At 38.8% G+C, this 12,511-nt stretch overlaps 1 protein-coding gene across 1 annotated transcript in view; it reads left to right on the plus strand.

The window, feature by feature from the left end:
• LOC126407130 (spermatogenesis-associated protein 48) overlaps positions 1-12,511 on the plus strand; it is an 18,038-nt gene extending 5,527 nt beyond the window's left edge. The window contains exons 3-9 of the mRNA XM_050071816.1: positions 2,227-2,309; positions 2,726-2,864; positions 6,744-6,811; positions 6,903-6,944; positions 7,080-7,187; positions 7,416-7,520; positions 9,329-12,511. Coding sequence (XP_049927773.1) covers positions 2,227-2,309; positions 2,726-2,864; positions 6,744-6,811; positions 6,903-6,944; positions 7,080-7,187; positions 7,416-7,520; positions 9,329-9,464 — 681 coding nt within the window. The 3' untranslated portion in view covers positions 9,465-12,511. The remainder of the gene's footprint in view (positions 1-2,226; positions 2,310-2,725; positions 2,865-6,743; positions 6,812-6,902; positions 6,945-7,079; positions 7,188-7,415; positions 7,521-9,328) is intronic.

Raw genomic sequence — 12,511 nt, forward strand, 5'->3', positions numbered from 1 at the left:
TTTGATGGTGTATTTGATTAGTTTTGAGGGAGAGAGGGACCTGTACCGTTTACCTCCATTTCAGCGGGCAGCTCTGTCCCACCGATCTCAGAACAGCACGCACTGACAATTAAAGGTAATGTACCTACTCATATGACTATAGGGATTACGGCAATAGGCAAATTTGCCAAAATGTTGAACTATCCCTTTAAAGTTGACTTTGTCAAGCACTTTGGTTTATGCAAAACAAATGACATCAGCCTCAGCTGCTCTTTGCATTTAGTGCAACATTAGCAGGCCAACATGCTAAACAAAGACAGTGATTATGGTAAACATATACCTGCTAAACATCAGCATGTTAGCATTGTCACTGTGAGCATGTTAGCATCCTGATGTTAGCATATAGCCCAAAGCCTGGCTGTGCTGAAGAACAGTCCCAAAGAGCCACTAGCGGGGCTGTAGACTCTTACTTTTGTTTTATTTCATGTTCTGACATCTAATAGATGTTTGTTATTTTCATTCTTGATCTCTTTATTCATTTACAGGTACTGAAGGGATTTTAATTAAATTAATAAATTTGTGCAGACTGTTGAGAGATTTGGAGGGTACCAGAGGTCCTTTGTAAGATCATTAGGCTGGTATTAGAGGCATTATACTGTTTATATTTAAAACCAGTGGTCTACTTGTATGAGATTTTAAATGTGCAGTGTGTAGGATTTAGGGGGATTTATTGGCAGAAATTATATGTAATATTCATAACTATATCACTAGGTTATACCTACCTGAAAATAAGATTTGTTGGGTTTTCATTACCTTAGAATGAGATGATATTTCTGCATACAGAGTGGGTCCTTTTCTGCAGAGTACGCCATGTCTCTCCAGTAGACAAATCAAACACTGGCTCTAATTAGGGCCATTTACATTTTGGTCACCATAGCTCTCCTACACACTTGGCTCATGGGAGAGGTTTCAGTTCTGCAACCTCCTCGCTAGATGCCAGAAAATCCTACACACTGGCCCTCCAAGTGAATGACTGATTCATTGATTAATATTTTTTTATTTTGTGTCATGTTTACAAACATGTGCCCAACCCTCATGGATTTACAAGACCCCATTACTATATAAGTGCAGTGATCCATCCAAAATACATGTTATCTTACTGCTCAGTCTCCAGAGAGAATACTCTGCCTTCTATATACAGAGTCTGCCTCAAAAAAGGTTCCCCCTCTAAAACATAACTCAAATTTTCATGGTCATCCAACCAAAACAAATCACCATAAATGGGGGTCATTTTGCTGAAAAGTACAGCCCTTATGTCTTTTTGGACAGGACAGTAAAACAAAAAAATGAGCCTCATTCTCAATTTCACCTACGGTATGTTACACAGCAAACAATGTCTGTCCTCCTCTGGAGTGGCATTAAACCTACCGGTCTCTGAGGCTGTTGGTAATGTCCCTGTGCACATAGGAATATTTGTCTTTAGTTTGAATTATACTTCACATAAGGTTCTACACTGAAGCTATTCTTTATGAGATACTAAGTATTTATCAGACCATTTTTTCCAAACATGAGCAACATTTTACTCCTAGTCTCCTGAATATCACAGAGTAAGCTGCTCTGGGAAATAAATAGCAAGTTGTTCAGATAAAACAAGGGTCTCATGTAATTAGCCCAGGGATGACAGTGGGATAATAATGTCCCAGTTAAATATTTTTTTAGTGAGTCTCTGATCAGACATCTTCATAAGTCTGTTCTATTAACATTTATACCTGATGTTTGGAGGTTCCCATCCCATATCTCCACTAACGGCCAAAGCTGAGAAAAATTTATGGACTCCCAGAAAGGATCGAATCACTTAATAATGCACAGTCGAACAACTTGTACGTTCTCTGAAACCAGCATAGTCAGACACAAGACACACACATGAATCATAGAGTTGTGTATGAGGTTAATGGTGTGATGTTTCATTTGTACATTGGTTTTTAATATGGTGTTGGTTTAAGAAGTATGCATTTATTGATTAATATTCAAAACACATCTTTCTTTGAATTAAAAGTGTTTATGTGAGACATTAAGGAAGGAAGAAAAATAAAGAAAAATATCAACACTAATTAGTGACCATGTAGCGTCTTGCATCCTAATCACCTGTTTTGTTTTTCAATATTTTGCAAGTTGCTGCCTGATTTTTAAATGGACACAAAATGAAACCACTGACAATAAAATAAACTTTGAATATTGTTTTTTAAGGATGGCCTCTCTTCTGATTTGAGACTGTGGACAGACGACTCACCAGCAGCTCAGCGCTTCAGATACACCTCTGCAACACAGAGGTTAGAACACTGTGACCCTTAATTGTCTCCCTTCAATAACAGTGGAACCAAACAAAGCTCACCTCCCACATAATTCATTATGTGCAGTCCACACACGCTGTCATTGTGCTTTGAGGGTTATTGAGCGTGAGTAGGTTTGATTTTGTGCTCCAGTGATGTCATCAGGGAGCAGTGTGTCCTCTTGTTGTGTTAATTGCTGCTCAATGAAATCATGTAGATGGACTGTAGCCTTGCTTAAAGCCTCTGGGAAGAATTGGCTCCCCAGTTAATAAGCTGTCTAATATACTTTGTGCAACGAAGGGGGCTGTTTAAGAATTCAAATTAAAGCTAATAACTTTCGGGAATCAAGTTAATCAATTACACTCAAGGCACTTGGTACTGATGTTTAATGGCTGGAATATCCTGTTCGTTTGCAGGAGTTATGAGGAAGTTGGCTGGGATACTAAGTTACCCCGGCGCTTGAAGGCACCGGAGACAACCCTGGAGAATATTGTGGACCCAGTGAGTGAGCGTCCCTCATCGAGGCGCTACAATAGTCGACCTCAGCTGTGGCAGGTAAGAACAAACGGTGACAAACGCTGCCAATGCTGGAGCTCAGTTGTTTTCTTTCTCCACAGCTGTGAGCACCTCGAGGTTTACACTCACCTTAACTGATTGAAGGAAATCTGAATTTGTAATCGCTGATTACTCTGGAGAGAGGTGCTAATAGATCATGTCTGAAACAAACTATTTCATAGAGTATAACTGCTGTAAGTTATTAAGCAGTGGCAGTTTTCAAGGAGGTAATTCATTATCAAGACAAATCAATCTAATTGTTTTACCTTAATGTAATTACTGTTAGAATAAAAACAAACTGTTATTGCCTTTCAAAATTAAACCACGTTTCCGATTATGAAGTGTATTTGTTTTATATTTGGTTTTAGTGAAAGAGATAAATGTGTTGGAAGAAGATTTAATACTTAACTGTCTCTTATTTCACCATGTTCAATAAATCCAGTTTAGTGCTATATTTCTGCCGTGCAGCAATGTGCCCCTTGTGCCTTAAAACAATGCAGCACATTTCCTGTCAGGTTTCATCTCTGGGCACACAGTGTAAAATGCAGCATAGAGACTGAAGGAGGCTGATAAGAGATACATCTAGTGATATTCTATATTTTTCTTATAGCCATCAAATCCCATGAAAAGACCAAATTCAACAACGAACTGATTCTCCTTTTATCCCTGTTGTCTTCTGCCACTTCAGCCGCAGAACCTTGGCTGGTGTTTTCACTGGCCTCAGTGAGCTGTGGTCCTGAATCCGCTCTGTGACTCTGGTCCTCCTCTCTGTCACTGTCAGTGGCGCTGAAGGCATTGGCTTATTATTTTGAAGCACTTGGATGCCTGTATTTTTCAGGATTCAACTTTTTCCTTATGACAGCCGCACAGAACCACACTGGGGCGGTCAGCCCACTCGACTGGGACACTTCACAGCTCTCTATCTGTGTCGTGTTGTGTTTGTTTTTTTTCACTGCGTTGGCCCAATTTATGTAGCACCCCACCAGAAAATATATGGGTACTCCAAAAGCAAGGCACTCTGACCTTAGTAGTTGTTTATTCGTCTGTGCCATGGACTTTCATTTAAGGATAACTTTGGCATTTTTCAACCTGGACCCTATTACCCCGTGTAAATTGATCAAAGAGACTGATGTAAACAACAATTTTTTAAACTGTTCCAGTATTGAGGGAGCCGCGGAACAAGCTGCAATGGAGGCACACAGGGCAATCAAGCATCATCACTGTATGTTAATTAAAAGTGTTTATTTTTGACACAGAGCTGCTCAGATTGTTACTCTAAATGTCTTATTATATCTGTTTGCCTCATTAATCTCTTCTGAAATATGAGAGGTATCATGAGATGTCACCCGTTGCAGGAACAGTGGAAACCTGTGTGAGATCTGGAGAGAGTATAATAATGGGAGCAGTTTATAGAAAATGTATTGTCTAAAAGATATTCAGTGTCATGGATGATTATTTACCTGATTGACAATGTGGTTCAGGACTTTGAATTCTTTCGCTGCTGTATTTATTTGTGATGGAGTATGGGGGCTCGTACAATAACTAACATTACCATTGTCATTCATAACCAGTAGGTATCTCCTTGATGCATAGGAAGGCCAAATGTAGGCATACAATTTAATTAAAGTATATTATAGGTTGTATAATACCGAAGCATGAATGTATTTTTCCACCACGCACACACACTGTGGTAAACATAGTGTTAGCTTGTTGATTATTACTTATTTTATACTATGGATGTCAGCTGATGAAAATGGAAAATCAATCTATATAAATTTGTTATAATCAGTGCTGAATCAGTCGATATTTTAAACCTTCTAATTGTGTATTGATTGATTATCCTGCCAGGCTTTCACGTGTCACACTATGCAATGTCAACAACAGCAGCAGGTAATTCCACTCTTGGAGCAGCAGTTTTCTTCAGGAAAATAAGCTCCGGATTTCTTCTCCTCTTTGACAGTTAGTACTCATCCCGCTGGTCACTGCAGACCTGACCACCAGGACAGGAGTGTTAGGATCCATTTGTTGCACAACTAACCAAAACTTAAGCGCGTCCACATTCGACGAAGATAGTCTGTGAAAGCTGCTTGGAGTGTTGCTCTTCATTTTGTCAGCACAGGTCAAAAATGCGCAAACACAAACCACTCTATACAAAATATGCATTTTTCCTCACAGCTCACAGCTTCATGACCTTGCAGCAGCTGCCCTCCGCTGCCTTTTTTCCCTCTCTCTCCCTCCTCCTTCACTTGTCATGTGTATACTCCAGCTCACATAAATACCGGCAGCGGTCAAATTTAAAAGCCTCATCCACATTTTTGAAATCAGGTAAATAATCATCCATGACACTGAATATATTTTAGATTACACTAAACTACATTTACTGTAAATTACTCTGATTACTCTCTCCAGAACTCACACAGGTTTCCACTGTTGTGTTGCTGCAACAAGTGACATCTCGTGGTATTTCAGTAAGAGACTTCTGCTCAAGGAGGCAATAACAAACAGACAGGATCAAGTGAAAGGAAAAGAGACACTGAAAACACAAAACAATCTTAGCCGCTCTGTGGCAAAAATAACCACTTTTAATGGACATACAGTGACTATGTTTGATTGCCCCGCGTGCCTCCATTGCAGCCGCTGCTGGCTCCCTCAATACTGGAACAATTTCCAAAATTGTTGTTCACATCAGTCTCTTTGATCAATTTACACGGGGCCATGGGATCCAGGTTGAAAGATGCCGAAGTTATTCTAAACTATTAAAAACACATCAATGAGCCGCAGCCTTGCACTGAGTGACATGTTCCTTCATTATGATAAACACGGGCACTGTAGTTAATTTTTAGTAAATACTACATACATCATCCTGCTACCATCACGTCATGTTCACACTACAGTAGATGCAGAATCGCCCTGATATGTCAATTGTCGCACACTCGCCCCTCAGTGTTTTGCAAGTCACAAATAAGTCACAAGTCTTTGCACTCAAGCCCTAAGTCAAGTCCAAAGTCCTAAACTTTGAGTTTCAAGTCCTAAACAAGTCATAACGCACTCTTCTATAAGACCAGTGCTTAGTCTATAAAATCATTAATGCCTTTTAAATTTACATTTATTTAGTTTGATAAACAGTTATGGATTGATCGGATTGATTCAAACAAAGTGGATCACCTGGGGAATTTAGTTTCGACCTGGTGGAAATGATTAGCGTTAATGTTAGTCAATGCAGGAAATGGAGGGAAATGAATTGATTAGTGTTACACTTTTTAAATAACACTTTTTTATTATTTGGCCTTGTGGGAAGGTATCAAGTATTTTAAAGTCAAAAGGCTCAAGTCCAAATGAAGTCATAAAGTCCAAGTGGAGTTGCAAGTCTTTCTTCATTTTGTAAAGTTAAGTCCAAAGTCATCAAATTTGTGAGTCTGACGTGAGTCCATACCACTGCTGTATAGACATATTTTATCACTTATCATAATCGGATCAGTTATATCAGATCTAATATCTCCTGTATTTTGTTTATTATAGATTATCAGTGTGTTTTCTTGCCAGATTTGCTCGTGGCTCGTTGAAAAAATAGACCAGACGCCTAAACTATCACTGCAGATCGCTGCAGTGTTGAGAGACAGACTTGTTGTCTTTCCATTTGTTTAAACAAGAAAAATATATATGTAATAACCATAATTATCCTGTAATGTCTTCAAATCAATGTTGCAACAATATACTGATGATAAAAAACTGAATGTAGCACTTACCGATGTGAAAATTGTCATGTCTGCTTACGTGTGTGTTTATATAGTGAAGTGAGGCTGTATCTGGTTGTAAAGTGTCTCGATAAAGGTGCCTGATAAATTCTGCTAAAGATCTGTCCTTGCTGTCTTTTCCAAGTCTATTGGAGCTGAGTGGAACAGGCAGCAGCTTCGACAGAGGAATGATGCCAGGAAACCCATATCATTGTAAGTTTCCAACAGCCAACTTTATCTTAAGAACAGTTACATTAATGGTGATCATCAGCTTTAAAGCATCTTCTCTCTCTCCTCTTTCCAGCTGCAGTGGATGTCCGAGGTCAGGTCAAATCCCTTTGTACACGTGAGTACTTCCTATTTGAGAGGCCACCGCAGGTGTCTTACACATACATGTATGTTGGTATGAGTTTATGAATCCAAATCACAGGCATGTGTCCTCAGAGCTGACCTTTATGCACATGTTCTCATGTATGTGCAGAGGTACGATTGGCTCTGAGAACATGGATAACATCGACAACATGGATGAAGACTTTCACCCGCTGACCCTGAGGAGGAGTGTCGTGCCCCAGTACGTGCCTACAGCACGGTAAGACACACTTTATGACCCGCACACACACATATTCACTGTGGATCTTGAGCTGTGTTAATTTAGCATGAAATTTATTTTGCACTGGAGATATTTTTTATTACACCCTGGATGACTAAAGCAGATTCTGAAACAGATTTTTATCTTTAAAATTCCTCTCACATGGTGATATTCAACCTTCTGTAGCCAATCCTGATTATTAATGTGTAAACTTTTGATTTGAGCCAGCCGAACCACCATCCCTGGATATACAGGCAGGGCTGCTTATGCAAACTGTGCTGCTGATGCTGCAGTCTCTGTCCCAGCTGTCTCCAGTGCTGCACGCTCCTCTGGGTGAGTCTTAACAGTGACTTTTATGAAGCCACATAGGCAGCAAAGAAACCGTTGCCTGACAAAAACTCAAAGCAAAGACTATTTTATTTATTGCTAGCAATTATTTTAATAAATCTGTCATCATCCTCTTTTCTTTTATGTTCTCTTGATATTCTGTTGTATCCACTGCAGAATTTTTTCTCCCAGTATTACTCATATCCTCAGCACACATAATTATTTTATGGATGTAAGACACTGGACAAGAATGATCACAAATGTCCACTGGAGGGCGTTCTAATGCACCCCACTGCCACATCATGCCTCAGGTTACATTCTGACTTCACCACACAGATGCACTCATATTATACTGCTGTTCATTTGAAAATTAAATACAGCTCAGAGTACTTATCATTAATACCAAGACTACAGTGAGTTATATTGAGTAAATGAATAATTTAAAATATTTGATACATTTTTCAGGCAGTATTTAATTTAACAGGCACATTACGCTTGTGTAGTATGTGGTGTTTTTTTAAAAAGAAAAAGAATATTCCATGTAGACTTTTTACAGAGGGTAAAACCTTCTTGCAATCACTGCAGTTCTTGCCAAGAAACATCTCAGGCTTTAATCATTGTGCTACAAGTCCCAAGAAGAAGGTGCATAACTCAGGTACAACCAAACCAATTCTGCCATATCAAGCAAAACACATGGTCATTTTTTTATGTGTGTTTATTCGTTTGTAGAAATAGCATAAAATTAGAAAGATTAGTAATGCAGTGTTATTAGCAGATGGGCATGCTCAATAAATACAGCATCAAAAAAAAAACAACTTAAATAAATATTATAAATACTAAATAATAAAGGTTTTTAAAATGTTGTGCCCTTTTTGTTTGGAATTGTGTTTCAGCGTCTCTGTGTTTTCTAGTGCCTGTATGTATTTGACTGGCATCACGTTAAGCTTTGGGCATTTGCATCAGCTAAATGTGTATCTTATTTTTTTGGATGAGTGGGCTGGTGAGATACAAGTTAATGGTCAGTTGGCAAAGACTACAGTAATTGGAAATGTTCCGACAGAGATTAAAAAACATTGGATGTCGTTCCTGGAGACAGACAGGAGGGAAATTGGAAGTCTTGGAAAACTGGGGAGAAAATGACAAGAAGGTTAATTTGAGGGCAAAAATAACATTCTCACACAGAGGAGATCTCACAGGAGATTTATGAATTTCTTATATGACATCAAGAGCAATGGAAAGTATTTCATTTTAGTATATTTAACGTCATTAAAAAACTGTTTAACAGTCATCTTAACTGTGATCATGTCACTTAACATGAATAAAAATGTAAGCACTGTAACACACCTCACTGTGTAGAGCAGACATCCCTCCGCTCTGGGAGTGTTGGCTGTCTGTTAAGGGGGTGTAAACCTGTTTCCTAGGTGGGCCCCAGTTGAGTGAACTTTACCGGCTTTTGGAGCAGGCATCTCCAGATGGCTGATTCCAGAGCAGCTCGTGGTAATCGTGGTTTTTCACAACCTAGATCCATTTTCCTGATGCCCGACACCCCCCTGAGATCTGTTTCCTCTGCTGATTAGGCTGGCCTCCCATATTTTTTCCCCAAAACAGAAAAGAAGACAAGCACTTGGATTGATTAACTGTCTGCTGCAACGGTCAGACGTCTTCAGGATTTCTGCTTGCCAAAGCTCACTCATTACACAAGTGCCTTTGGGTATTTTTTAAGTATCAGTCTGTAGCACTTATTTGGTGTTTCATTTTCACTTGATCCAAAATAAATGATAATTTACTGACTTAAAATTGTAATATTTTCACAGGACAATCAAAGATTTGGGGGGACCTACTTTTGGCCATGCAGCGCCTTTGTCTCGAATGGTGACCACAGTGACCCCCTGCAACTCCTTCCTGAGACCTGCGCTTCCTGTCACACACAAACATGCGAGGAGGCATTAGACAAAGCAGATGAGAAAGTTTTGAAGGTGTCAGCTTCCTTTTTATGCCATCCAATCTGTTTATATGAATACGTCTATAATGATGTGATGTCAGTGACTGATTCGGAGTGAGTTGGAGAATAATGAGATGCCCCATTATCATAATTTCCCTGATTTAGATGAGTGGTTTTCTAACTCTGGGTAGTGAGCTCTTGCATTGTCCTCTTAAACATTCGCTCTCTCACTGACTCACTCACTCGCTCACTTTGTGTATGTGTGTGTGTGTGTGTGTGTGTGTGTGTGTGTGTGTGTGTGTGCATTTCAGCCCACACACGCTGTTTCTATCATGAAGGGCAAAGAGGTGGACCAAACAGAGAAAATATTTTGGGAAGTATGGATTTTCTACACTAATGTTGAACATTTAACAGCATAAAAACAACAGCAGGTGTAAGAGATCCATTATGAGTCATATTTTAGTATTAACCCAAGCTGATTTACTCAGGAAGTACATATTAAATACATTCTGCAGTCTGCACACATCATTTAGAGGCGTTGGTTTTTTGTAGATGTGACTGTACTGCGAATAGACATCATTATGAAGTGTCTGCCAGCTATAGCTATATGTCTGTGGTTTGTGCAGCTTCGCGCTTAGACAGGAAATAGGGATGAGCTGGTTTTCCTGTTTCTCTTTATCTATATTTTGTTTAGATTTACATTTCAGAGGGATTTCTACTTGAGCATGCTGTTTTTTTCATCAGGAGATAAGGTTGTGTGATCACTTGTGCTTCATAGTTCTGATCCACATCTTAAATATCTTACATGTATTGTCATTAAAGGGGCACTTCCATTTGCACTTTGCGACAAAGTTGGGGGGGCTCACAAGAGATGGATTTACAAAATAATGGTCTGAATTGAAGCAGCAGAGGCCAAGATATCCTGAGTTTTAGACACTAGTATAGGTCAGAAGTGTTGGTTCCTAACTCAAAAGCTCAAAAGTCCCTTTCATAAGACATCATCAGGGTTAATGTATTAAACTCTGGAAAACACCCTTGAATGTTACAGGAGACATTGCACATCTGTTTTTTACAGGCTGTATAAGACAGTGTCAAGGTGTCTGCAGGTCTTTAAAAGGTCTTAAATTCAATTTAAGAAATATATGGCCTTGAAAGTAATTGAAATATAATTAATTTTCAGTGGGCATGGTCTTAATTGCAACAGATATTTGATCTAATTTCATTTATCTATCATTTATCCATCTTTAAATTATCCATGTTTAATGTATTTTTGTCAAAATGAATCAAGCTCTTCAGTGTGACAGCTCACACTTCTGATATTTCAAATCTTTAAATCTACAATAGAACCTAATACTGTCTTTATACTTTATATTTGCACTTGCCTGTTGGCAAAATGTAGGTTAACTTAACTCACTCTAATAACCATATTCCTACATAAAATCGGTCCACATATACTCTACTTAGCTTTCTACTTACCCGCAATGCTTTAACAACAACAAAAATTGTCCAAAAATCAGTCTTAAATTTTGTTAAAATTACCTTGAAAAGGTCTTGAAAAGCATTAACTTTGTGTTTGATACCTGTAGACACCCAGAGTGTTGGGCAAGTTAATCAATTACTCCTTACATGTTATCCATTGAAAAAGCTATTACATTAGTTACTCACCAGTGACATTATTGTTACTTTACTTTAGTTACTCAGCACAGATGTGTCAAAGGTGCCTTTAAACAACTGGTAGTCATCTAAACTTCACATATTCTATATTTACTGTGTACAGTAAATATACTGTACCTAGCAGACTCTAACAGTCTGCCCACATGTTAGAGTTACTAACTGACCATCAACAGCTAGTCTAGTGAGCACTGTCCTCACAGCAAGGCCACAGAATTCACACATCCTCCAACTCTTAACTAACCCAAGTGACTCCCAAATGTAGGCTAATAGGCACGGTTAGCAAGCCAGCCATGAACACACATTTAAATACAATAATTTTGGAGTTAGTCCCGTTTCTCCTCTTTTGAAAGACGCTAACTGCCTCTCTAAACCTCCAGGCCCTGTGTCATGCTAAGATGTCCCGAACCAGGCCAGTCTCTTCACTGTATACAGAGGGCAAACTAAAAAAAAAAACCTCCATCAAACTCCCGGTAAGACAGTGCACAAGTCAACTCCCGATTTGTTTTAAGTAACTGAGCCTGACTGAGTTTAGTAAATGTAATGGAATGACTGAATTTGAAACCCTCATAATACCCATTACTGAAAAAATTATCACACTTCACTGTTCCTGCCCAAAACTGATCACAGTGAATCTGAACTTCTTGTATAAAGGATTTGAAATGAATCATACCAACATACACTGTAGATTTATCCTTTCCTTTGCATCATAGTGAATCCAGTGAATCTACAGAGTGCACGCTTCCTTTTGGCCTGATATCAGCCAACAGCTCTGTTGGTGATTGACGCCTAGTAACCACCATTTAATGTGCTGGACAATCTTGACTTTAAGCCTAAATCTGGAAAGCCAGCATTCCATATAAACACATCATGAAATGATGGAGGGAGCAGGCATGCTGCTATTAACTAAAGCATTTTGAATCTAATTAGTGATCATCATTTCACATGCATATGGTGATGTTTTAGACAGTTAAAGATTACGTTTGACACTTTGGAAAATACGCTTGATTGCTTTTTTTAGAGCGTTAGATGAGAACATTGATATCCCTCATATCAGTGTACTAGAGATGAAGCTACAGCCAGGAAACCGTTATCTTAGCATAAAGACTGGAAATGGGGAAACGGCTAACCTGGCTCTGTCTTAAGGTAACAAAATCTGTCTAGCAGCACCTCTGAAGCTAAAAAAAATAGCACTTGTGACATCCTGTGTCCGGCTAGCTGTTTCCCCAGATATAATATAATAATACCTTATAATCAATTGTTTTATCTGACTTGCAGACAAAACTGTATTTCTCAAAACATCACTTTGTTTCTTTGAAATTGGTATTGTACCCAAGTTTATATGTTTGCTGGTGGTGTTCAGAACCAATAAAACTGTGTGAAC

This window comes from Epinephelus moara, chromosome 19, assembly GCF_006386435.1.
Source record: "Epinephelus moara isolate mb chromosome 19, YSFRI_EMoa_1.0, whole genome shotgun sequence".
NCBI lineage: Eukaryota > Metazoa > Chordata > Actinopteri > Perciformes > Serranidae > Epinephelus > Epinephelus moara.